Source organism: Pyrus communis, chromosome 7, assembly GCF_963583255.1.
Source record: "Pyrus communis chromosome 7, drPyrComm1.1, whole genome shotgun sequence".
Lineage (NCBI taxonomy): Eukaryota > Viridiplantae > Streptophyta > Magnoliopsida > Rosales > Rosaceae > Pyrus > Pyrus communis.
The window spans coordinates 28,640,441-28,665,969 of NC_084809.1; the positions used below are offsets into that span (position 1 = coordinate 28,640,441).

At 37.4% G+C, this 25,529-nt stretch overlaps 1 protein-coding gene across 1 annotated transcript; it reads left to right on the forward strand.

Annotated features, from left to right (window-relative positions):
• Positions 1–13,749: 13,749 nt before the first annotated feature.
• Positions 13,750–19,797, forward strand: LOC137739732 (protein transport protein SEC23 A-like). The gene is made up of 6 exons (XM_068479417.1): positions 13,750–13,932; positions 14,100–15,023; positions 15,328–17,148; positions 18,751–18,867; positions 18,973–19,044; positions 19,179–19,797. Exons 2-6 carry the CDS (start codon positions 14,550–14,552, stop codon positions 19,314–19,316), a joined length of 2,622 nt encoding a protein of 873 aa, XP_068335518.1. The 5' UTR covers positions 13,750–13,932; positions 14,100–14,549; the 3' UTR covers positions 19,317–19,797.
• Positions 19,798–25,529: the final 5,732 nt, after the last annotated feature.

Sequence of the window (25,529 nt, forward strand, 5' to 3'; positions counted from 1 at the left end):
GTACAACTTCATTTTCGGGTGATGAAAAGGTACTGCCTTCGGGCGACTATGATAGCCCTAGTTGAGTACATCATTGATGTGATTTACGGAGGTTTTATAGATTTGCCTTCGGGCGATGATATTACCATTGTTTTGATTTATGAGGCTCTTGGGTTTTGCCTTCGGGCAGCTATATTACTGTTATGGAGCACTAGTTTACACGTACATGTTTTATGAATGTTTTTCATGGCATGCTAGAGTTTTCAGAAAACCTATTATGTAGTACTATATAGATGTTTTCAAAATAGGGGGTTAGTATGTTCAGAAAGAAAATGGTTGTTCTTATTATTAGTATTACTATTATAAACTTTGGTCTACTCACCCTTTTGGTTTTGCGCCCCCTCAGGAGTTAGAATCGAGGCATTTGATCCCGGCGTTAGGACACATCCACATAGGTATCTTCGAGTCTTTTCATAGTAGAACCCACTCCTTTGTTCGTATCATTTTATGTTAATTCTTTCACATTATTCTTAATTAGTTGTATGCTCTGAATACGTTCCTACAATTGCATACTTTATTATATTCAAATTTACACATTTTGTTTACGTTCGTTCTTTCTTTATATGTTGCATGCATGTTTAAATAGCTTCGTCACCCTCGGGTGTCAGCTAACACGTGCCTATCCTGATATTTGGTGATGTCAGGTCTTGTCACATTACCAATGCAAAAAGGTAAAGACTTAAAGATGAGCCTTGATGCAACCCTACAGTTATAGGGAAGCTTTCGGTTTGTCCTTCATGAGTTCTTATGGCAATCCTTGCTCTATCATACATATCCTTTATAGCTTGGATATATGCTACTCGTACTTCTTTCTTCTTTAAAATCCTCCAAAGAATGTCTCTTGGGACACTATTATACGCTTTTTCCAAATCTATAAAGGCCATGTACAAATCCTTTTTCATATCTCTATATCTTTCCATCGATCTTTGTAAGAGATAGATTGCTTCCATAGTTAAGCGCCCTGGCATGAACTTGAATTGGTTGTTCCAGACCCGTGTCTTTTGCCTCAATCTATGCTCAATTACTCTCTCCCAGAGCTTCATTGTATGACTCATTAACTTAATACCCCTATAGTTCATGCAATTTTGTACGTCGCCCTTATTCTTGTAGATAGGCACCAAAGTGCTCTTTCGCCACTCGTTTGGCACCTTCTTCGTTTTCAAAATCCTATTGAAAATGTCTATGAACCATGCTATACCCGTCTACAATATGAAAAGCTTTGAAAGTGCAAAATTCTAGCATAAAGGAAATCAAAATAAAGTAAATCCTCAAAATTTTCTTTGTTTGTGAAAAGAAGTCAATGTAGTGTTATTCTGATGTAAGTCTTTCTTTGTTTTGGGCCTTGAGCCCTGGTTTTTCATCAAAAAAAGAATTGAAAGAAGTGAACCTCAAATACGATATCTCCATTAAATAGGATTATTATTCCAATGTCATTGAAAACATACCTGGAAACTCAGAAGATGTTGAGCTTCCTCATATGCAATTTTTCGCTCATATTCCTTCCTTGACTGGAAAAGAATGTAAAGAAAATAACACGCATGATAATATTAGTATCTCAGTTGTGTTGATAGTCTAACTGCTTCATCCAGCAGCAGTGATAAATGTTTTGAAATTAAGAAGAAAAAACTAAGATTGCAGTGGATAATATCCTATTTAACTACTCTACAAACTAAAACAAGTCTTATTAGAAATTGATATCCATTGACACTTGATATGCAAAAAGTAAATGCTACAAATGAAGTGTGAGTAACACCGATAACATGAATGAATAAGAAAACATAGAGCCTTGTTTGATAGTCTCTAAATTATCAAGGAACTCAGTCACGTCGTCATCCAATGCTTTGGGCGGTCCTGTAAAGAGAAAATGAGTGAGCATGAGTATCAAGCACATAGAAGTATCAAAATTCTTTGACTAATTTTTTTTCATAAAAAAAAAAAAGTGAATGAAATTGAGAAATTGGAAGTAAAGATGAAGATGCCATGTCATAACAAATGTAGTTATTAGTTTGTTATAGGTTTGTTGTAATGTATTCTGTTTTTGGTTAGTTAGAGTGTAAATAGTCAAAGACTATATATTAGTGGTTGTATTCTTCATTTGTTGAATTAATGAGAATTATACTTTTCTTAGTGTCTAAGAAAAGCTTTCAAAGAAAGCCTTGAGCTTCTATATGATATCAACCGTTTCTTGCCTTCCAGCCTCTTTGATCCTCATCGTCTTTGCTTCGTATCTTTGATTTCATGCTTGTTTTCAAGGATTTCATCTCCGTTGTCATGGCTTCTCCCTCCTATTCATCATCTCAGCATGAATAGCTTCAAAATCCAAAACCAAATTCCTTTTCTCTAAACCCTAATTTTACTAATTCGTCGAATTCGTATGTATCTCTTACGATTCAGAACATTGGAAGCATGGTTTCGATCAAGCTCAAACGATCCAACTCTCTTCCATGGTGTGCACTGTTTGCATCACTTATCCTCCATTACAAGCTTTTTGGAATCGTTGATATCACCTAGTTGTGTCCACCATCTTTTCTCCCAGATCGCTCCATCAATCCTACTTTTGAGATCTAGTATGAGAAAGATCAGAATCTTCTGATCTGGTTGAACTCAACATTGTCTGGGGATGTAATTCCCTTTACTGTTAGTGTATCTTCTTCTCGAGATCTCTGGATCAAGCTTGAGCAACACTTTGGTGGTGTTTCTGATGATCATATTCACCACCTTTCTCGTCTCCAAGCTATACAAAAAGGCTCTCAATCTATGTCAGATTATCTGCAACAGTTGAAAGAAATCTCTGATTCTCTCTCTGCTGCCAGAGCACCGATCTCCGATCTCGATTTAATGGCAGCAACACTAGCTAATCTCCCAAATGAGTTCGAATCGTTCATTGATTCACTTATGCTTCACTTTTCATCCACCTATTTGGATGAAATTCATAGACTTTTTCTTACCAAAGAACTCTCCACGTCTCGTCACAAGAAGATCTCATCTAATACTAAACCGTTTCAGGCATTCTTTGTGCAATCATAAACACTTCTGCTTTCCACTCCACTGCCTCAAGCATTTGCTGCTTAAAAGCAACATTCACATTTCTCTGGAAATTTTATCATCTGTTAGATTTGTGGCTCAATCAGTCATGAAGCCATTGATTGCTTTAATCGTATGAATCCTGACATTTTTAGAAGAATTCTAATTGCAAAACTTGTAGCTATGTGTGCTCATTACAACTCCAAACCATCTCCTTCTTGGTTCATTGATTCTGAAGCCACTTCTCACATCACAAATGACATTGCCAACATAAACTCACCAACACCATACATTGGAGAGCACAAAGTCTATGTTGGTGATAGTAAAGGTCTGTCCATACACCATATTAGTTCTTATTCATTGCATACTTCTCATGCTGCTTTTAAATTGAGCAATGTTCTTCATGTTCCAAAAATAAAGAATAATCTGTTATCTATTTGTCAGTTCTTAAAGATAATCACTATGCATTGACTCTTAATTCTAATGGGTCCATTGTAAATGATCATTCTAATGGGAATACGCTTTTGTAGGGTCCAGTCAATGATGGTTTTTTATCATTTGCAAAGCTTTTCTCCCCCTGGTTTATCCTCTTCCAGCTTCTCTCATGCTCTTGTAAGTGTTCAAGCTCATTTCATGCTCTGGCATAATAGGCTAGGTCATCCCTCTTCTTCTATATTTCGTAGACTATTATCTACTAATAAACTTGAAGTCAAATCATTTGGGGATTTCTTTTGCTTTGACTGTGCTATAGCAAAGAATCACAAGTTACCCTTTGGTTCTTCCACTTCATCAACTATTCATAGCTTAGAATTGTTACATTGTGATTTATAGGGTCATGCTCTTGTAACTTCAGTGAGTGGATTTAAGTACTATCTACTTATAGTTGGCTCTTTCCTTTAAAGGTCAAATCTCAAGTGTATTATACTTTTGTAATCTTCAAAAACTATGTAGAAAACACAATTGGCAATAAAATTAAAAATGTACGTTCTGATTCAGTGGGTTTGCTTATGAGTTCATCTTTTAAATCTTATCTTCATACTCATGGAATTTTTCATCAATTGAGTTGTCTACACACACCAGAACAAAATGGTTGTGTAGAAAGGAAACATTGCCATCTAGTTGAGACATCTAGAACTCTATTGGTGCAATCACATGTTCCTCATCAATACTAGGTTGAAGCTTTCACTACTGCATTGTATCTTATCAACAGATTGCCTATCTCTAGGATTACAAAATCACCTTGGGAGTTATTATTTCATACTGTTCCAGATTACTCCAGGCTCAAGGTCTTTGGTTGTTTGTGTTTTCCATGGTTAAAGCCTTATGTGTTATCCAAGCTTGATGGAAAAAGTAAAAGATGTGTTTTCTTAGGATATAGCTTACAACATAAGAGATATAGATGTCTGGATCCAGCAACACAAAAGGTTTATATTTCAAGACTTGTACTTTTTAATGAGACTACATTCCCTTTTCATGGTTCTCCTCACTTTGTGTCTTTTGTTCCCTCATCTATTTCCTATTTTGCTCAAGCTTACACTTCACCCACTACTTCAGTTTGTCCTACATCTTCCTCATATGCTTCAATTTTGCCAAGTGTCACCACATACTCCAATCACTTTCTGAGCAGCACATTACACATATGTAGCAAATTAAGAATGTACATCCCATGATCACAAGATCTAAGAATGGTATTTCTAAACCAAAGGCATTCAATGCAACTAAACACCCTCTTCCTCATTTCATTGAGGTGATTCTTACTACATATCTATAAGCTTCAAAATTTGCAAATTGGAGATTGGCAATGCAAAATGAGTTCAATGCACTTCAATCCATAGGTACTTAGGTTCTTGTACTTCCTACATATTCTCAAAATGTTGTTGGATGTAAATGGGTATTCCGACTTAAGAACCCTGATGGTTCCATTGAAATATATAAAGTCAGGCTTGTTGCCAAAGGTTTTCATCAAAAAGAAGGTTTGGATTATCAAGAGACTTTCAGCCTTGTAGCTAAACCTGTCACCATCAAAATCTTGTTAACTTTTGCTGTTCAGTTCAACTGGTTTCTTAATCAATTAGACATTAGCAATGCTTTTCTTCATGGGAATTTGAACGAAGAAGTGTTCATGGTATAACCTCATGGGTTTCAAGATCCGTCTCTTCCCAATCATGTGTGTAAGCTCAAGAAATCTTTATATGGTCTTAAATAAGCCTTTGGGGTATGGTTTGATAAGTTGTTTTAGGCTTTTAAATCTCTTGGCTTTACTTAATCATCTTCATATGCTTCTCTGTTTGTTCTTAAAGTTCTATCCATGGTCATTGTACTGGTTTATGTAGATGATATACTCATCAGTGGTCCCAATGCTTCTCTCTGCCAACACTTCATTCAACAGTTGAGTACCTTATTTCCAATTAAAGATTTAGGACCCTTGCACCATTTTTTGCGTTTGGAAGTTCACAGAACCAATGATAGTTTTTTTTTTTCTACACCAAGGCAAGTATTTACTTGATCTTTTGCAAAAAACCAATATGGCTGAAGCTAAACCCTGTTGTATACCCCTCAGTTCTACAAAATTAGATCACAGTGGTGAACTGTTATCTAATCCCACTGAACATCGCTCTATAGTTGGTGGCTTCCAATACCTTACCTGGACTAGACATAATATTTCATTTGTTGTAAATCAGGTGTGTTAGTTTATGCATGCAACCACAATTACTCATATGCAAGCAGCAAAGCGAATTTTAAGATTTCTCAAGGGTACTATATCTCACGGTCTTATGATTAAACAAGGTCCTTTACATTTTCTACCTACTCAGATGCATATTAGGCTGACTGCACATTTGATTGAAGATCTAGTAGTGGTTTTTGTGTATTTTTGGGTTCTAACTTGATTAGCTGGTGTGCAAAGAAACAAACAACAGTGGCTCGTTCATCCACTAAGGCAAAATATAAGTCTTTGGCTCAAACTGTTGCAGAAATTACTTGGATATGCAAAATACTGAGAGATTTTGATTTTCCTATGTCTACTAAAACCATTCTCTGGTGTGATAACATTTCAACCATATCTCTTACTTCTAATCCTATTTTTCATGCTCGCACTAAACATGTTGGAATCGATTATCACTATATCCAGGAATTGGTTCTTGCCAATTTAATCAAGGTTCAATATGTGTGTAGCCAAGATCATATTGCTGACATTCATACAAAGTCATAGTCCAAAAACAAGTTTCAATTTCTACAATCCAAGCTCTCACTTGGAACTCTCCCTTCTTCCAAGTTTGGCTTGAGGGGGTGTAAAGATGAAGATGCCATGTCATAACAAATGTAGTTATTAGTTTGTTATGGGTTTGTTGTAAAGTATTTTGTTTTTGGTTAGTTAGAGTGTAAATAGTCAAATACTATATATTAGTGGTTGTATTCTTCATTTGTTGGATTAATGAGAATTATACTTTTCTTAGTGTCTAAGAAAAGCTTTCAAAGAAAGCCTTGAGTTTCTATAGGAAGAAGAAGAAGAATAAGAAGAAGGGAAACGCACCTCGAAAAAGGGTTTCTCTCTAGGTAGTGTTATCCTCAACTTGTTTGCCCCTTGGTCTCTTGGCTTCATCCAACTGCAAAACAACATCAAAAGGCAGCGTTAATGCATCAAAATTACATTAGGACTTTTTGATTTAAAGGATAATTATGGCTTTTAGGGTTTTTAGAGAGATAATAGAACCTGTTCCTCGGAGACGAAGCTTATAAGCCAGGCTAGGCGTGTGAAATTGTCTTCGACCATCTTTACGACTCTAAATACTTCAATCCTTCCTTCAACCTTTTGTCTTTTGCTCTCACACAGTTCTTCGCGTCTTTTGCTTCCACAGGCTCCGTGCCCATAATTTGACAAACAAACGACAATTTTATTTAGAGGTTACTACATTTCACACCTTAAGACTTCGGTGATTTCCAAACAGGCCAATAAAGTTTTAATTTTTTTTTTAAATTTTGTACCATAAAGTTTTGAAATTTTATCAATTTACGTCTTTAGCTATATTGATTGTTTAATCTTTTGTTAAACTGATAACAGGGCACGTGATACTATTATACTAGCTGAAATGTGCCACATTTGCACCACGTTAATAAAAAAAACCTCATCATTTTAATAGAAGATTAGATGTTCTAAGACACAAAAAATGTAACTCAATTCAATTTCAAAACTTTAGGATGCTGTCACATCCCGGCCCGGGGGGGATCACTTCCCGGGCCCGCTCCATCACGTTAGCACGATATTGTCCGCTTTGGGCTCCGACCATGCCCTCATGGTTTTGTTTTTGGGAACTCACACGAGAACTTCCCGATGGGTCACCCATCCTGGGAATGCTCTCACGCGCTACTCGCTTAACTTCGGAGTTCCCATGGAACCCGAAGCCAGTGAGCTCCCAAAAGGCCTCGTGCTAGGTAGGGATGGGAATATACATTTAAGGATCACTCCCCTGGGCGATGTGAGATGTCACAGATGCAATGTGATAAACCATTTTAAAAAGTGCGCCAAACCCGAAGGGTGTAAAATGTAGTTAGCCCTTTATTTTTTTTTTTCCTTAAAAAAAATATTTATTCTACTCAATAATTGGTGAAGTGATTTTTTATTTTTTATTTTGGTAATTCACCAATCACATAATACATCCCAAGTTAATTGTACAGAGAACTGATGAAACGTAACTCTCCACAAGGGCAACGTCAAACGGAAGGTCACGCCCACAAGGGTGACGTTAAAGTCTATGCGAACCAAAAGGGGCAAAAGAAGAAGATAAAAGTGGTTCGCCATATGACGTTAACCTTTGACATCACAAAGTGCCCAAAATCACGTCAGCGAGCCCAATGAGGATGTTATGCAAAGAGAAACATTAATTAAAGCCATTGACAGAAACTGTGTGGTTGAGGTGATGAATTATTTCTATCACTTCAATAAGTTGAAGTAGAATGAGAAGAAGTAAGTTACTCATTAACATTTGAATTTTATGTATACCTACAAAAATTGATTAAATGAATACAATGATGAGCCTTACTGTTTTTTTTTCTTCTTCTTACATTGTTGATCTGGTTACCCAATTGGAGATTATAATGATTGGAGATATCGATTTCTAGAGGCGGCTTTTGGACCAGGAAAGGTGGTTGTCAGCCATTGTAAGTGACTAAACCCTATGTGATATGGAGTGATTCAAATGTGTTGGGATTGCGTCGGAGTGAAAGTTAAATTAAAATTTGTATATTACAACACATTTACTGTAACTTTATCTTCTGTGGAAGCATTAGGATGAGGTTCGGAGGGTACTAAAAGTGTTGACGACCAACATAATGAACTGATTTTTGGTAATGTATCCCACTTATATTGAAAAGTTTGGAAATTGTGATGTTGATTGTGTTTTCAGATCGATGAAGTGTTGTACATGTTTTTTATTTATTTTACACTTGTGGATAGTCCTACTTTGAGCGCTGCCATGATGCGAGTGGTATAACTACATGTTTGTTAGAACACAAATGTTTGTAGAATGTCTATAACATTGGATGTGGGAGTTGGATGAGTGCATGTTTTTTTTGTTCTCAAATGTCCATAGAATGTGTAAAATTGGATGTGGGAGTGGTGGTATGTTTTTGTGTACTACTGAGATTTTGTCTCACTTCTCATTATCAAAATTTATTTTGTGCTTTTGGAAGGACCAAACTAACAAGATTGCAACATAACAGACACAACTTTTCATAAGTTTTCATAAATACACACACATGCTAAATTGTCAATTGTCAAGCTTATTAAATGTGATTGTATACGAACTGAGAAATTTATAGCTACCACAACACATTCTTAATATAATTAAAGAAAAAGGTTAAGAATTTGAACGGAATAATGGGAACCAACTGGTTGTAAACTGACTATCTGACAACTTTACACAACTATTCACAATCCATCATATATCTACAATACACCGGCATACATCTGTGTTTTCCATACATCTTTTGTTTGTTTGACATTTAATGACATCTAAATAGATCATCTGTAAATGAAAGCCAACAACAATTAAGTAGCCAACACTTACTTCGGCCACAACACATTCTTAATTAGGGATGGTTCTGTATGGAATTCCAAACTGAAAACGGGATTGCGAATCTCAAACCAAAAAATTTCGGAACGGGAATTTGAAAATCCCAAAGTGAAATTTCAGTTTTCCCAATTTTCGGTATTTCAGGATGAATCGAGACTAGATTTTGGGTTTTGGACTTTAGGCTGAAATTTGATATTTTTGGATTGTGGGTTAAAATTGGGCTTTTGGCCTGAGATTTTGTGGGCTAATTTCATATCAATTGAAATTTAGGTTTTTCACCTCATACCAATTTGAAATTTCATACCAAATGAAATACAAATTCATTCATATCAAGTCAAATTGACGTTCCAAAGTTCCAAACTACTTGATTTCATACTTCTATTTCTAATATAGTCTACTATCAAATTACTTAAATTCAACATTCAACATGCATGCAACCTAAATAAATATATATGTTTTCAGTTTGGTTCAGGATTTCCGAACCATTGAATATATATTCTCGATTCCTGTACCAACAGGTTTGTGATCGATTTGGTATGGATCTCGAAAATTTCGATAATATCGGTTTAGGAAATTTTCGGTATGGGATTGAGAATTTTTTGGTTTGGTTTGGGATTTTTGGGAAAAATTTCCAACCCCATTCTTAATGTATTTAGAGGAAAAGATTAAGGATTTGTACAGAATAATAGGAACCAAGTGACAACCCGTCCCGAATTTTACGAAATGGAAAGGTATTCTTGGTAAATTCTTTTGGGTTGTGGGATATTTGGTTTACAATCTTGTTATTAGGGCCTTAATAGTTGTGCCCATGCGGGCCACCTTTGGATTTTTTCCTCCTGATCCATTCTTCTTTCTTTCTCTCTCTGTCTCTTTCTTCCTCACTTCCTTTCTTTTTCTCAACTCTCCCGTGCTCTCTCTCTCTTGGATCCCTGAGCCCTCTCCCTTCCTTGAGGACCAGTACCCACCTATTACACACCTGCAACAGGCAACCACATGCTCATCAAAACGCTTGGCAACGACAGAACCACCATTTTCCCCGACAACGTAACTTAGGACTAGAGGAACCTAGTTTTTTCGGCGAGTCCGACGTCTTTCAAGCTGATTTTCGGCCAACTCTGGCCACTACTTAGGAAACCAAAGGTGCCATTCTCTTCATCTTGTCAAGTACCACAACTTTAGTTTTTGAATCACTTGATTTCGTTGAGTATTGAAGAAGTTATAACCTTTTAAAGTTTACTTTGTTTTCGGTGACCTCTGCCACTTTCGAGGTAATTTCCAGCCAAATTAAGATGAGCTGGCTGTTGTGCAAGGTACCATTCTCTTCCTCTCATTAAGTACTACAATTTTCATTTTTAGATCACTTGATTTGGTTGAGTAACGAAGAAGTTATGGGTGTTTGAAGTGGTGCCCATAAACCAGCCAATTCATTGGCCTGAAAACGGATCAACCCGACCCGATTGACCTGGTTGAATCGACCCGCTAACCTGGACCCATTGACCTGGTCTGACCGTTGACTTTGACCGGTTAACGTTGACTTTTTAAGGTTTTGGTTAGGACCCTCCTAGGCTAATATCGACGTTCCAGATCCATTTATGACGTTTATTTTCCCAAAATCAATCGTTTGAATAGAGTTTTATTAATTGGACCCTTATGTGCTTAGGTGCATTTATTGTGGCGTTTCTGTCTTCGCTAGTTTGCTTGGCTTTTCGACAGTGAAGTATATGTGAGTGGATCCCTTCTAAAATGCATGTTTAATAGTAGAAATGCAACATGAAAAGCATGATTTTAATGATTACGTTTTATGAGATATTATGCTTACTGAGAATATTTTGGAATACCATATTTTATTGAAATGATGTTCTTTGTAGTATATATGATGGATGACTGTATACTATTTATGAACATGCTTTTGCACACTTCTTTGTAGTATATATGATGGATGACTATATGCTATGAAGATGTTTTGAGATATATGTATCTATGTTTGGAAAGACTATGTTCAATGATTTTGTGCGTATCTAGTGGTCACTGTTCTGCCTACGGGCGAGGGAGATATATGGTTGAGGGAGATATATGGCTTAGGGAGACATATGTAGATGGGTTCGGGTTGAAAGATATATGTACTGGCTTCGGGCCCAGAGATACTGATACTAATACCACTAGTTAGCACATTACATACAAGATATGTTTCATGAAAGGTTTTATAGCATGCTAGGGTTTTCGAAAAACCTATTACATATTATACTATTGAGTTTTCATAAAACTTTGGGGGTTAGTATGATAACTGTTTCAGTATTATATATATATATATATATATCAACTTGGTCCACTCATGTTTGTTTTGCGCCCTCTCAGGACTTAGAATCGAGGCGTACAATCTCAACGACAATGTACTTCCGCATTGGCATCTTCGAGTCCTCTCGGTGTAGGACCCATCCTTTTATTCGTTCAATTTTATGTTATTTCTTTTCTAGTGTATAGAATTAGTTGTATGCTCTGAACACGTTCCTCATTTGCATATTCATTGTATTTAAATTCATAACTTTTATTTACATTCGTTACTTCTCATGCATGTTAGTATGGCTTCGTCACCTTCAGATGTCGCCCAGCACGTGCCTACCCTAGTGTTCGGGGAATATCAGGGTCGGACGTGTCAAACCAACTAGTTGTAAATTGACTATCTAATAACTTTACACAACTATTCACAAGCCACCATACACCTACAATAGACCGTCATGTATCCGTCATTTCCATACATTTTTTGTTGATGTGACATTTAATGAAATCTCAATTGATCATCTATAAATGGAAGCCAAGGACAATTCAGTATCCAACACTTACTTCTTCCACAACCATGGCAACTATAGATGTGATGGCTCTGTCGAGGAGTGATGCTTATTCTGATGATTCGACCAATCAAATTGCATAAGCGAAGATCAAATTTTGTGCAAACTCACGCTCCATCATTCCGTGGCATCAAAAGTGCGTCGAACAAGAATCCACCTTGGTTGCGTTACTACAATAGCTGAACGAGGCGTTGTACAAAGCAGACAAAAACAAACGCCAAATACATAGCTGAAAGCATAAGTATGATGAACTAATTCTAAAAAAGGAGGAAGATGTACATCGTATGTCAATCACTCCATTAGCAATGAAGCAGCTCCAACAAGAGTGTGACTTCACCTTCTATGATGGGTTTGAGAAATTTCATTCGCATCTTCATCATAACTGTAAGAGATATGATTGGGACTATATTTTGACCTTGCACGTGGATGACATCGTCAAAGATGGTGGATGACCTCGTGCGAGAAACATGAGTACATAAAGGCGGCTCACAAAAGCACCCAAGGATCCTTAGGTTGAAATTTGCCTTCTTATACATTTATGACTTGTTATCCTGTACATTTTTCGCACTTTTTTTTAACTATATCGTAATTTTAAACTTCAGTAAATAACTCAAGTGTTATTTTCATAAACCTTCATAATGACACACATAAACATTCTAAAACAACCAACTATGGCCACAACAAAATAATAATTCATTCCCCTGGAAACTTAACACTTCTTGTATAAAAAATGACTCACGGCAAATTACTTTTCAAACTCTGCTTAATGGGTCATTCAATATATATTCGTTAAAATCGTCTAGTACTCCCATATTTCCAACGGTCATATGACTGTTACTATTTTGGGTTAGGATTGAATTACGCACAGGGCCACCATCATTTGCCTTAGTAACGTCACCAGTAGCGGTGCTCAGTGTGGCATGTGTGTGTTCTTCGGATTGGGTTGGGTAATACCTAGACAATTACAAAACAACCCAAGGTTTTAAATATTACTACCACTTATATATTGTGAGGCAAAGCGTAAAGGGACAATTAATTTTGTTGCGTATACACTGCCCAACCAATAAACACCTAACTCATGACAAATTGAGTCCAAAATGTGGAATTTGAATCCTTGCCGAATCCTCTTTGTTGAGGATCTCGAAGATTCGCGAATCGTGTTCATTCATCATATATCGTGCGGTCAAAAATTATTTTAAATATTTTTATTTAAAATTAAACACAAACAGTACCTAACAAAAACTAACTGCACGATGTACAATAAACGTACATGATTCACGGATCTTCAGGATCCTCACCAAAAGAATCCGAAGAGGATCCTGTTGGCAAAATGTGTACATGGCCACATAAGAAAACACTGTTGGCAATATATCTATGGGTCGTTTCCAATCAAGGAAAGAGATTATCTTCAGATCCCTTCCTCTTAATCCACAAAATCAAGAAATTTGTGCCGTTGAAAACTAATCCAACGGTTGAAGTTATTATAACTTTTAAAGTGAGCCCCTATTTGTAGCCGTTTGATTAATTTTAATGGTATGAATCTCCTGATTTAGTGGATTAGGAGAACATGATCTAGAGGGGTTCCTCTCCTCCAATCAAAACAAGAAACAGTGCCAATTGTGCAAGGCGGTGACAAAAAGCGTAAGGTGAAAATCTTTACCGCACATTTGCCCAAAATGTCAAAATTCACAGTTTTCCATTTCCCTCCCCAAATGCACCTAAAACGTAAATATTTATATAAAAAGAAAAGAAAGAAAGAAAAAAAAAAAAAAAAAAAATGAAGAACACACGGTTGGCAAAGGCGAAGGAGGACAGGAGAGAAGAGAAAGCTCCTTCAAGTCAAGAGGGGGTCTTTGATTTTTCTGCGTTTCAGAAAAAAAAAAAACCCACAGATTCTCTGTCTCATCAAATCATCCTCAATCGAGTCTTCGCCAATTAGCTCTCAGCCTAAGGTACGCAAAATTTCCGATTTTCTTTTTAATTTCTTATCGATTTGATTCCAGCTGAATTCCGATTCTCAATGTAATAGAATCCCTAGATCCTTTTCTTGATTGCATTTCCGTTCATAGTTCGATTGAATTAATTCAATATTGTGAATTGCATGATTTCCCTGTCTTAGATTTGATTGAGTTGTGTGTACAAGTACAAGAGCGGATTTCTAAGCAGCGAGAAGAAGAAGAAGCTTCAATTGTGAAATGTTGGGGACCCAGTAGGGTTTTGCCCTTGATTCCATTCCGTTCGATTCATTCTTTTTTATCTCCATTTTGGACTCTGGGGTTTTGGGAGGTTTTTGTTCATCAAAGGCCTCCTATCAGTTCATTCTTTTTTTCGAAATCTTTTGGGTTTCAATAAGATCCTTGTGTGAACCTACTTATCACACTGTTTCTTATCATCCTTCAGTTCAATTTATATGAATAACTCGTTCAGTTTGCCTTCCAACTTGAAGCCCTCGCTTTCTACAACTGGGTTTCGACATAATTTATTTCTACTTTGCCATTATAAATTTTGATTCTCAATCCCGGATTCTTGAGCTTCTGTTGTTTTCTATAGAGAGATTTCAAAATTTTCGATGTCAAATCCACCGCAGCCTCCCATTGGATACTCTGTCAGTATCACTCCCTCACGCCCAGACACACCATATTCTGACCCTGAGAAAATTTCTATTCCTCCACCACCTTTAATTGCTCCGAGATTCCCTCCACCGAAGTTTCAACAAGATCAAACTACTTCTCCATCCATCAAAACCCCAAATGCACCATCACCAGCTAATGGGTTGAAAACTGGCAGCCCTATTCCTCATTTGAGTACACCCCCTGGACCTCCTGTTTTTACTTCCCCTGTGCGTCCTGCTGCTGTGCCTTTTCGTGCTTCACCTGCAACTCCTCAGCCAGTTGCTTTCACCCCGGGCACATTTTTGCCAACATCTTCGCCTCCCAATTTTTCGAATGGCTCGCATGAACTACATCACCAACTTTCTAATGATACAGAGGATGATGCTGTGCCTGTTGGAGAATCACCATATGTCCTATTCTCAGCTCATAAGGTATCTATCTTGTTCTCTTGGTTTTCAACCTTTATGGTTGTACTATTTGTTTGTACATATGTAACTTTGGGTTGATTTTTTTACTTTTTTAGAACTTATAGCTGCCTCTATATTTCTTTAACTACACACTTTACGTAAGAACATGTTAGATTTCGTTTTTGGTTGATATAAATACACTTTAAGTAACCACACACTTTATATATACACACACACACACATATTCTATTATGTTTGTAAGAAAGTATGTTTCCCTAGATAGTTAAAAATTTAATTGAACCTCTTGCCCACGCATGTTGTTATATAGGTGTTGAAACAAAAGAAACAAGCAAATGCACCCAGTTTGGGTTTTGGGGCCTTGGTTTCACCTGGAAGGGGAATTTCACCTGGTCCCCAGATAATACAACGTGATCCTCATCGCTGCCACAGCTGTGGAGCTTATGCAAATATTTTTTGCAACATCTTATTGGGCTCAGGTCAGTGGCAATGTGTAATTTGCCGAGAACTGAATGGAAGTGAGGGAGAATACATAGTTCCTGGCAAGGAAGATCTTTGTAATTTTCCAGAGTTGTCATCTCCTATGGTTGATTATGTTCAAACTGGGAACAATAGACCTGGCTTTGTTCCTCTTTCTGACTCAAGAATGTCTGCACCTATAGTTCTTGTCATAGATGAGTGTTTAGACGAACCACATCTGTGGGACTTACAGAGCTCCTTGCATGCATTTGTTGATTCACTTCCCCTGACAACAAGAATTGGAATAATACTGTATGGTCGGACAGTATCAGTTTATGACTTTTCAGAGGAATCAATTGCATCTGCTGATGTGCTTCCAGGAGATAAATCACCAAGTCAGGATGCCTTGAAAGCATTGATATATGGAACTGGTATATACTTGTCTCCAATGCATGCTTCCTTACCAGTAGCACATGCCATATTCTCATCATTGAGGCCATACAAAAAGAAAACTCCAGAAACTTCTAGAGATCGGTGCCTGGGGACGGCAGTTGAGGTTGCTCTTGCTATAGTTCAAGGGCCATCAGGAGAAATGTCTCGAGGGGTAATTAAAAGGTCTGGAGGTAATAGCAGAGTCATTGTTTGTGCTGGTGGGCCTAATACATATGGTCCTGGATCTGTTCCCCATTCTTTCAGTCACCCAAATTATCCTCATATGGAAAAGACTGCATTGAAATGGATGGAACATCTGGGTCAAGAGGCACACCGACAAAATACAGTGGTTGACATTTTGTGCGCTGGGCAATGCCCTGTAAGAGTTCCTGTTTTGCAGCCTCTTGCAAAAGCTTCTGGAGGCATTTTTGTTCTCCATGACGACTTTGGGGAAGCCTTTGGTGTGAACTTACAAAGGGCATCTACCAGGGCTGCAGGCTCCCGTGGGTTCTTGGCAATACGCTGTTCCGATGACATTCTCATAACTCAAGTTGTGGGTCCTGGTGAAGAGGCACATATTGACACTCATGAAACCTTCAAAAATGACACTTCTCTTTACATACAAATGCTTAGTGTTGAAGAGACACAGAGCTTCTCACTCTCCTTGGAAAATAAGAGGGACGTTAGGACTGAGTATGTGTATTTCCAGTTTACAATTCAGTATTTAAATGTGTATCAAGCTGATATATCAAGAGTAATTACTGTTAGATTGCCAACAGTTGATAGTGTTTCAGCATATCTTGCAAGTGTACAAGATGAAGTTGCAGCCGTTCTTATTGCAAAAAGGACTCTCTTGCGAGCTAAAAACTTTTCAGATGCAATTGATATGCGAGGAACAATAGATGAAAGAATTAAAGAGATTGCTCTGAAATTTGGGTCTCAAGTACCAAAGTCAAAGCTTTATCGGTTTCCAAAAGAGATCCCTTTATTGCCAGAGCTCCTGTTTCATCTAAGAAGGGGCCCACTGCTGGGAAGCATTGTTGGCCATGAAGATGAGAGATCTGTAATACGAAACTTGTTTCTGAATGCATCCTTTGATCTCTCACTCCGAATGGTAGCACCTCGTTGTTTAATGCATCGGGAAGGGGGAACATTTGAGGAACTACCAGCTTATGACCTTGCCATGCAGTCAGATGCCGCAGTTCTTCTTGATCATGGCACAGATGTCTTCATTTGGTTGGTATGTGCTTTGGTTCATACATTTGTCAATTTTTATTTATTCTAAATGTTGCATGCCATCTATCTTGCCAGAAGGGCCATAACCTTGTCATTTCTGACATTGATTGGACTTAAATTGAAAAGCATTTAAGACTTGCTATTGTTATCCCCCAAAAAAATCAGAAATACTATTCCTGCCTCTGATGTATTAAGTTTTATATGTGTAAGTGCAGAATCTAAATGGAATCACTTGAAGCGACCGTTGTAGTATCACTATTCACAGTTCTGGAATTTTCTCTCGTAATCATTTTTTCACTCATTAGAAAATCTTGATGTATAATCTGGAGGCTCGGATGCCTATTAAGGAGCAGAACTTTACTTGGTTTCTTCCCCCTGGAAATGATAGTACTTGTGATATACTCTAGGGAAGAACTATGCATGTTTATCTCTAGTTCTCTTTATTGTCATTCTTTATGTAAAGGTAATGATGATAATATTCATCATATTTTCTTTCCAATGCTCTTTCACTGAATTATTGCAATTGTTATAAGTGATGGGGGTTCGGTCTAGAAACTGCCACTTTTTTTTGGTCAAGGATTTTTTTGGGAAAGCTGATAAGAAGATGATTACCCTTGTGGTGATCTGCATTCATGGTTGTTTCTTGGACTGTACTAGAGAGAAATAGCAGAATCTTTCAAGACTAGAGAGAGGAAGTGTCACCCTTCAAACCTATTTGCACAGGCTTTTATTAAACACTTTACTTAAATGTTTATCCTCACATAAAATTACTGAAGGGGCAATTTAAACTAAAAACCTCAATTATCGATGGTGATGATGTGTATGATTGTAAGATTTCCATGATTTTGTAACAGTTATCCACAGTGATGAAGTGGATATCGTGAGTAATTCTAGCAGATTTCATCAGTTGATGAAGTGGATGATACTCTTTGGATTGGATGCTTTGAAGAGTAATATAGTGATTTGCTACATGTTGATAATGGTGTGACTATTGTGACAACCTTAAAATTCATATGTTTGGGCTTAAGCATGGGTTAACGGAAGCCTCTAGAAATATATAGGGAAATGCCAGATTTTTAAGCATTATTAACTTGAGTTTTAGAGTTAGGCTTAGCAGAGGAAGGTGGATGGAAATGGTAATATAGGAAATAAGAGGGGGTGAAATGAGTGGATTAGGATCTTGCAGAAACAAAATTGATGGGGGTGAGTATTGGTGGTGGTGGTAACATCGTCAATGTCGTTATAAACCTGAATACCAAAGCTTTTTAGGGATGTTCCTTGTTTCAATTAATTCTTTATTGGTTGGGAGTTAGCTTTTGAAGCTCCATGGCAAATCCTATTGCACAAAACTAATTTATAATCATTGAAATAATAACTGTATAAAATATGGTTGTGCTGAGCTCTTGAGCAGTCTACAAATTCATATGATAACATCCACAAGCAGGAAACGGAGTATTACTTAGAGCAGTCTCTGGTCTTAAACTCAAAGTTTGGTTTCTCTTTGTTGCTCAAGTTTTTCTCCGTTCAGAAATATCATTGATTTTTTCATCTCTTATTGTTTCCATATCTTTTAGTTGAACAGATTTCTTTTGAATGGTGTATTCAGGGTGCTGAACTGGCTGCTGATGAAGGAAAAAGTGCAGCTGCTTTAGCGGCTTGCAGAACATTAGCTGAAGAGCTCACTGAACTGAGATTTCCAGCTCCTCGGATCCTGTCATTCAAGGTTATTCCCGTGTATATTCTTTCATTGTTCTGTACTCTGTAGTAGCGTTTGCGCTTTGTAATGTCTAGAAATGAAGATGAACCTAATGGTCTGGTTGTTAAACAGGAAGGAAGTTCTCAGGCACGATATTTTGTATCGCGGCTCATACCCGCACACAAGGATCCTCCTTATGAGCAGGTGAGAGTGAAGACAATAAACAGTGGCGAATATGGCTAATTGTCTTTCTAATCCTAAACGGTTTCCTGTTTACTTTGGTATCATTCTGTTTACGTTGGTGTGAATGACATATCGAATTGTTGCATATACTGCAGGAGGCAAGATTCCCACAGCTACGAACATTGAGAACAGAAGAGCGGACGAAGCTGAAAAACAGTTTTATTAGTTTTGATGAACCTAGTTTTTGCGAGTGGGTACGAAGCTTGAAAGTGGTGCCTCCGGAACCAAGCTAGAGGAACTTGGCTTTGTTAAACAAACTTGTTGGCTAATGTCGCTTCAAAAAGGCAGAGAAAATTGTGTCAAAGGGATTTTTCTTCCCTTTCATTTTTCACTGTGAAGAGGAAATTAAAGTTGTTTCTGTTGTTTTTGGTCAAAATAGGAAATTGTAGTTAAAGACGTGTCTGGACAGGTAACGGTATGAGTGTGCATGAGCTCCCATCCCATCCGATGATCAATATGATGGATAACGTTGCTGCTTTTTATTATTTTTAATGAGGACGATAATGTTGCTTTATTACGCCTGTAAAATGAGGCAAACAAGAGGACTCGGGAGGGGTTAATAGTGAATAATTGACTAGCGGACTCAGGTCAGGTTAATTTGATTTCTCATCTGAAGTTGGCTAGGGGACCAGGGGACTAGCGATGTGTGTTTTCCTCCTGCACCTATGTTTTAGTCATCTTTTTGTAATTCACGGGGAAAGAAACATGATACTTGTATATTTGTTATTGGAATTCCCAACTTCAAGCAAATATTTGTGATTTAAAATATTCTAACTAAAAGTAAGTGGTGGATTCTTCAGGTGAATAAGGTTTCTCTCTTTTAACCTATTGCATTCTATGTTTATACTTTCTTCCTTCTTAAGGTTAATTAGAAAGAAAATTATATTTCTGAGAAGTATAGAATGAGATTTTTAGAGTGCTAATAACAGTTCTCTAAAAAAGAATGTTCTAACTAAATATTTCTCATTTCATAAATCAATCCCAAATTCAGGTACGGATTCTAGATTGAATTCTAATTCCTTCCCTAAATATACTAGACTCTCCTAAAGAAAGCAAGCTCAAGCCTTGATCAACCAAAACATCCCCCTACCCAAAGCAAATACCAAGATTCTCGTGTTCTTCATTAAAGTCGTGGAGAGTCACCAAAACATAACACGTATGTGCCGATGTCTCCACAACCAAAGCTAAGGACCACCCACATTATGTGACACTTCTCACGGTTCTTATTTGAACAAGATCAAGCATCAACGATTTTGATCAAATCACACTCCTGTCCAAGATCAAGTTTTCGTTTCTCCAAATTAGTGTTCGTCACCTTTGGTTCAAACTTGACGTGCAAATCGAGCCAGACTAAGTTCTTTACTCTAAAAAATTACCCACAAAAACTGTAATCCTAAGCATTATCAATACAAATATTATTTTATAAATGTATTTTTGTTTCATAGGTTACAAAAACTTGTGTTTATTGTCCAATTTTCTATTTATTTTTTTACAAAGCAGTCACATGACCTAGTAAAAGTTACTTATTGGAAAGTGAAGGTGAGGTCGACGTACCTTGTGAAGGGCTAAAATACCCCTCCATATGAGTGTTATGTGATTGGTTCATAAAAAAATGGACAAAAAGTTTCAATTGTCTTTGAATTACAACATTTGATAAAATTATAAGATTAAAATTAACAAAATTCAAACTATAAAGAGTAAAGTGAACATGGAGTAAAGTACAAGGAACAAAAGTGAATTTTAGCATAAAATAGTGTATTTCTGTGAACAAATAATAAAAAATCTCTTTTGTTTTCATTTTTCATGGTTATTTTCTGTTATTATTTTGGGTAACAAGAAGAGAAATTTTATTTGAACCCATATAACTTCTTTTTACACCCAACTTACACTTTAAATTTGAAATATCTTTACTATCCTATTGTACAATTACTATTAAATACAAGATGAAATTAACAATATAAATAAAATTTATCAATAAACCCACCCAATAAGCAAACCCTAACTATCACGTAATTTTTCTCTTACATTCTTTCCTAGCAAAAATTCTAAGACACTCTCATGGACCTTTATCATCATTATCATCACTACCACCACCAACCCCACCTCCACCATCACCATCTCCAACACTACTCATCTTTTCTAGCAAAAATTCTAAGACGCTCTCATAGACCTTTATCATCATTATCACCATCTCCAACACTACTCATCACCTGCAGGAAACCTGTTTTTACTTCTGCTACTACTGCTGTAACATCCCACATCGTCCAGGGGAGTGGATCCTGTAAACCTTATATGTATATTTCCATATCTACCTAGCACGAGACCTTTTGGGAGCTCACTGGTTTCAAAGTTCATCGGAACTTCAAAGTTAAGCGAGTTCACGCGAGAGCAATCCCAAGATGGGTGACCCATTGGGAAATTCTCGTGTGAGTTCTCAGAAACAAAACCGTGAGGGCATGGTCGGGGCCCAAAACGAACAATATCGTGCTACGGTGGAGTCGAGCTCGGGATGTGGTGGGGGGCCCGGGTTGGGATGTGACATACTACGTCCATCAGCTGCATATCCAGTTTTTTGAAGACTACCAAACTGATAAGGTAACAAAAAGTAATCACATCCATAACGGGTAAATAAGTTTTGTCATAGTCAATCCCGGGGCGTTGTGAGAAACCTTGTTCAACAAAAAGAGCTTTGTAATGCACAATTTTGTTCTTCTCATTACGCTTCCGAACGAAAACCCACTTGTAGCCAACGAGCTTCACATGTGGAGGAGTAGGAGCTACAGGTCCAAACACCTTACCTTTTTTTTTATTATTCATGTTTTTCTTAGTAGTCATTTGATAACCATTTCGTTTTCAGTTTTTTATTTTTATTTTCATCTTGTTTTTAAACTGAAAAAAACTATTTGGTAATACTTTGCATTGACCTGCAAAGTGTGACCAAAATATCAAAGTCATGCAATTACTTTATCTACTTTGTGGTAAAACTTTGCGTGTAACCAAAATATCATAATATATAAATGTAAAGTAATCAAAAGTTCAAAATAACTTAACGTCATTATAGATACATTTAACATGCATTTCTCTATTCTAAATTTCCAATCCTTGGTTAGTGAGACACGGTTGAACATAGTCTCTACCTGGTTATCACTTTCCTTGCTTCATGTTGCGTGCTTGCTTGATGCCTTTCTATGGTCTGGATCATGCTCAGAAGAGTGCCGACTCTCCATTTCCACCAGCACAAGAAGTTTCCAAGGGAGCAAAGACTTTTGAGTGAGGAAATAACATGTGAGCGTGATACATAAAAAGACTCCTTGATTGGGTATGTGGACTCATACTTTTTATATGAAGACAGAAGACCCTTTTTTAGTCCTAGTGAAATGCAGTTACGTGCTGGGATGGAGAAGATGGAATTATCCAATTAAGCCACAACAACATGTTCTTAGCTTCCTTCTCTAGACTCGATGATCACAACCAGTGCCAACATTTGAGTCCATATCAACCTCGACAACACTTGTTGCAACGAGTTATGCATAGACGATTGATATGATAATTTGTGGACTTTTATTTGATTGATTATATATAACTTACTATAATTTGGATCTAGTGCCCTTGATTATGACTTTTGTTTGTTTGTTTGTTTTGCTCTTGGATCTAGAGTGTTTGTGTATTTATATTGAAGGAATATGACATGAATTTCATAGATAGCATGAAAACTCAATAACACCTCAAGGCAGGCAGGCAAATTGCAATAGATACAGGCAACGGTGTATGATCTAGGCAAGCATACGTGATATACACATGTAAGAAGCACAAAGTTAAGTTCCTAATGAATGTGAGGTAACCAAGGTCAGATATTGGCCTGGCAAGGGCATTCAATAGCCTCATCTCTGACTTCTTTGTAAATAGATTGGAGGAGATTTTCATCGGCACGACATGGCAAGGTCCATGATAGCAGCCGAGCCAGGTTGATTCATTGTTCGGTGAAAATGATACATGTTTGAAGTTGATTGTGTCGTAAATTTTGTTATGACATGTAACTCACTCACTATATGACTCTATGATTGAAAAGGTTGACCAATATTTACCAAGATCTAGTAAAGCAAAACTTGGGATGCCTCTCGATAAGGCGGGATGTTCAAGATAATTACTATGGGGGTTCATTCTTTGGATTTTGAGATCATCCAATGGTAAGAAATCAAGAATTTAGAATTTATACTAAAATTTATTTGTATTTTTTTTTATTGACTAAAAAGGTATTCCATGTACATGTCCAACAAAATTGACACTGTATCGGGATTAAAACACCAAAATGTGGTGCAACATTACACTTCTTGGAGTGATTCGACTTTTTCTCGTGAGAAAAGAAAACTTGAATCGGAAGAAATCTTGGAGATGGATGGTGATGGAAGTAATGTTTCACTTGAAAGACCTAGAAATTACTTTAGTCTAAAGAAAGGTTTGAAATTGGCACTGTAGAAATGAGCAGTGTTTCGATCCAAATTTTAGATTAATTACAACCTTGCCATTGATTTTTCTGTTGGTTTTGGGTCAGCAGCCCGGCCCTCAGTGAGACCCAAATTATTTAATTACATTTTTGCCTATCTAAGATAACAATCCGATGGTGGGGATGGTCTATTACGAAGGGCAATTTTGTCCTCTCCGTTTTGGGTGAGATAGGGGGTCACCAGGTAGGTATCATTTACTGTTGTTTAATTAGGGTTTCGAGGAAGGTTTGCGAGAGAGACAGACAGAGAGACAGAGAGACAGAGAGAGCGAGCGAGTGAGAGAGACACAAAGACAGAGACAGAGAGATCTAATATGTGATCTTGTCATGTGCGCTAGATCAGTGAAAGCATCTGGCATGCTCTGAGCTATGCTCTGGAGATCTAATATGCCCTACACTTCAGTTTCAGACTGAGCGGTGTGGGGATCTAAATGAGACAAAGTGGGGGTCGTCCAAGATAATTCGTGTCGTTCTTCAGGAACATTGACGTGGTTATCTCCCCCTAACGACGAGAAGACTATCTCGTAGAAGTGACAATCCACGAAACGAGTGATAAATAGATCGCTTGTCAAAGGTTCTAAGTAATGAATAATCGAAGGAGAATCATATCCGACATAAATTCTCATCCTTCGTTGAGGCCCCATTTTTGTATGTAAGGGCGGCAAGATCAGCACATATACAGCACAACCAAAATACCGCAGATACGATATGTCGGGTTCGTATCCGGTAACCAACTGAATAGCGCTATATGGTTATGTCGCAACAGGCCTCAGGCGGACCAACTTTGCTGCGTGCAATATTGCATGGCCTCAAGCAGCGATCGGGAGCTTGGTATGTATGACCAACGATCGAGCAATCATTTGTAAGCGCTTAATGAAAGCCTCTGCTAGGCCATTCTAGGTGTGAACATAGGGTACATGATGTTCAACTTCAACCCTAACCGACATACAACAGTTATCAAAAGTTTTAGATGTGAATTCTCCAGCATTATCTAATCGAATAGATTTGATTAAATAATCAGGGTGGTAAGCCCTGAGCTTAATAACCTGAGCCAATAACTTGGAGAATGCAACGTTCTTTGTGGACAACAAGCACACGTGTGACCCAACGTGTGGAAGCATCAACCAAAACCATAAAGTATCTAAATGGTCCGTATGGAGGGTGAATCGGCCCACAAATGTCCCCCTGATTCCGTTGTAGAAAAATGGGAGGATTCGAACGAATCTTGTCGTAAGAAGGCTTAGTAATAAACTTTCCCATGGAACATGTTTGACATGTGATTCCTTGGATCGAACCTAAACTTCGAGTTAGTGGATGCTCGTGTGATGATTTGAGGATACGGCGCATCGCTATTCGTCCAGGATGTCCCAAACGATTATGCCAAAGTGTAATTTCGTGCGTGGTCTCAGTAGTGAATCTGGCCACATAGTGGCATTCTATGGGGCGTATGGTTGTAGTATACAGACAACTCGGGATACACTCCATCTTCTCTAGAATAAGCTTCTGGCCATATTCGTAGGAAGTTATGCATATAAATTCAACTCTGTTTTCTACATGGGTTTCAGCATGGGAATTGTTATCTCTAATGTCCTTGAAACTCAACAACATTCTTCCGGAACGTGGAGAATAAAATGCCTCAGAAATGGTCAAGATTGTATCATTGGACAACATTATACGTGTCTTACCGTATCCTTCTATCAGGTTGGATAAGCCTAAGAGAGTTGTCAGAGGTGCATTCTTAGGTATGAAGTTAGTGAAATAGATGCGTTCACGCAAAATTGTGTGCGTGGTTGCACTATCTGCCAGACAACTAACTTCCCCATTAGTCATACCTAGAATGAAAATTTAATTTGAATCGGTCACATGCATAAAAGTTCCAAAAAAAAATATCAATTCAAAATAATTTCATTTATTCAAGGATGGTAATTAATTAAAACTTAAT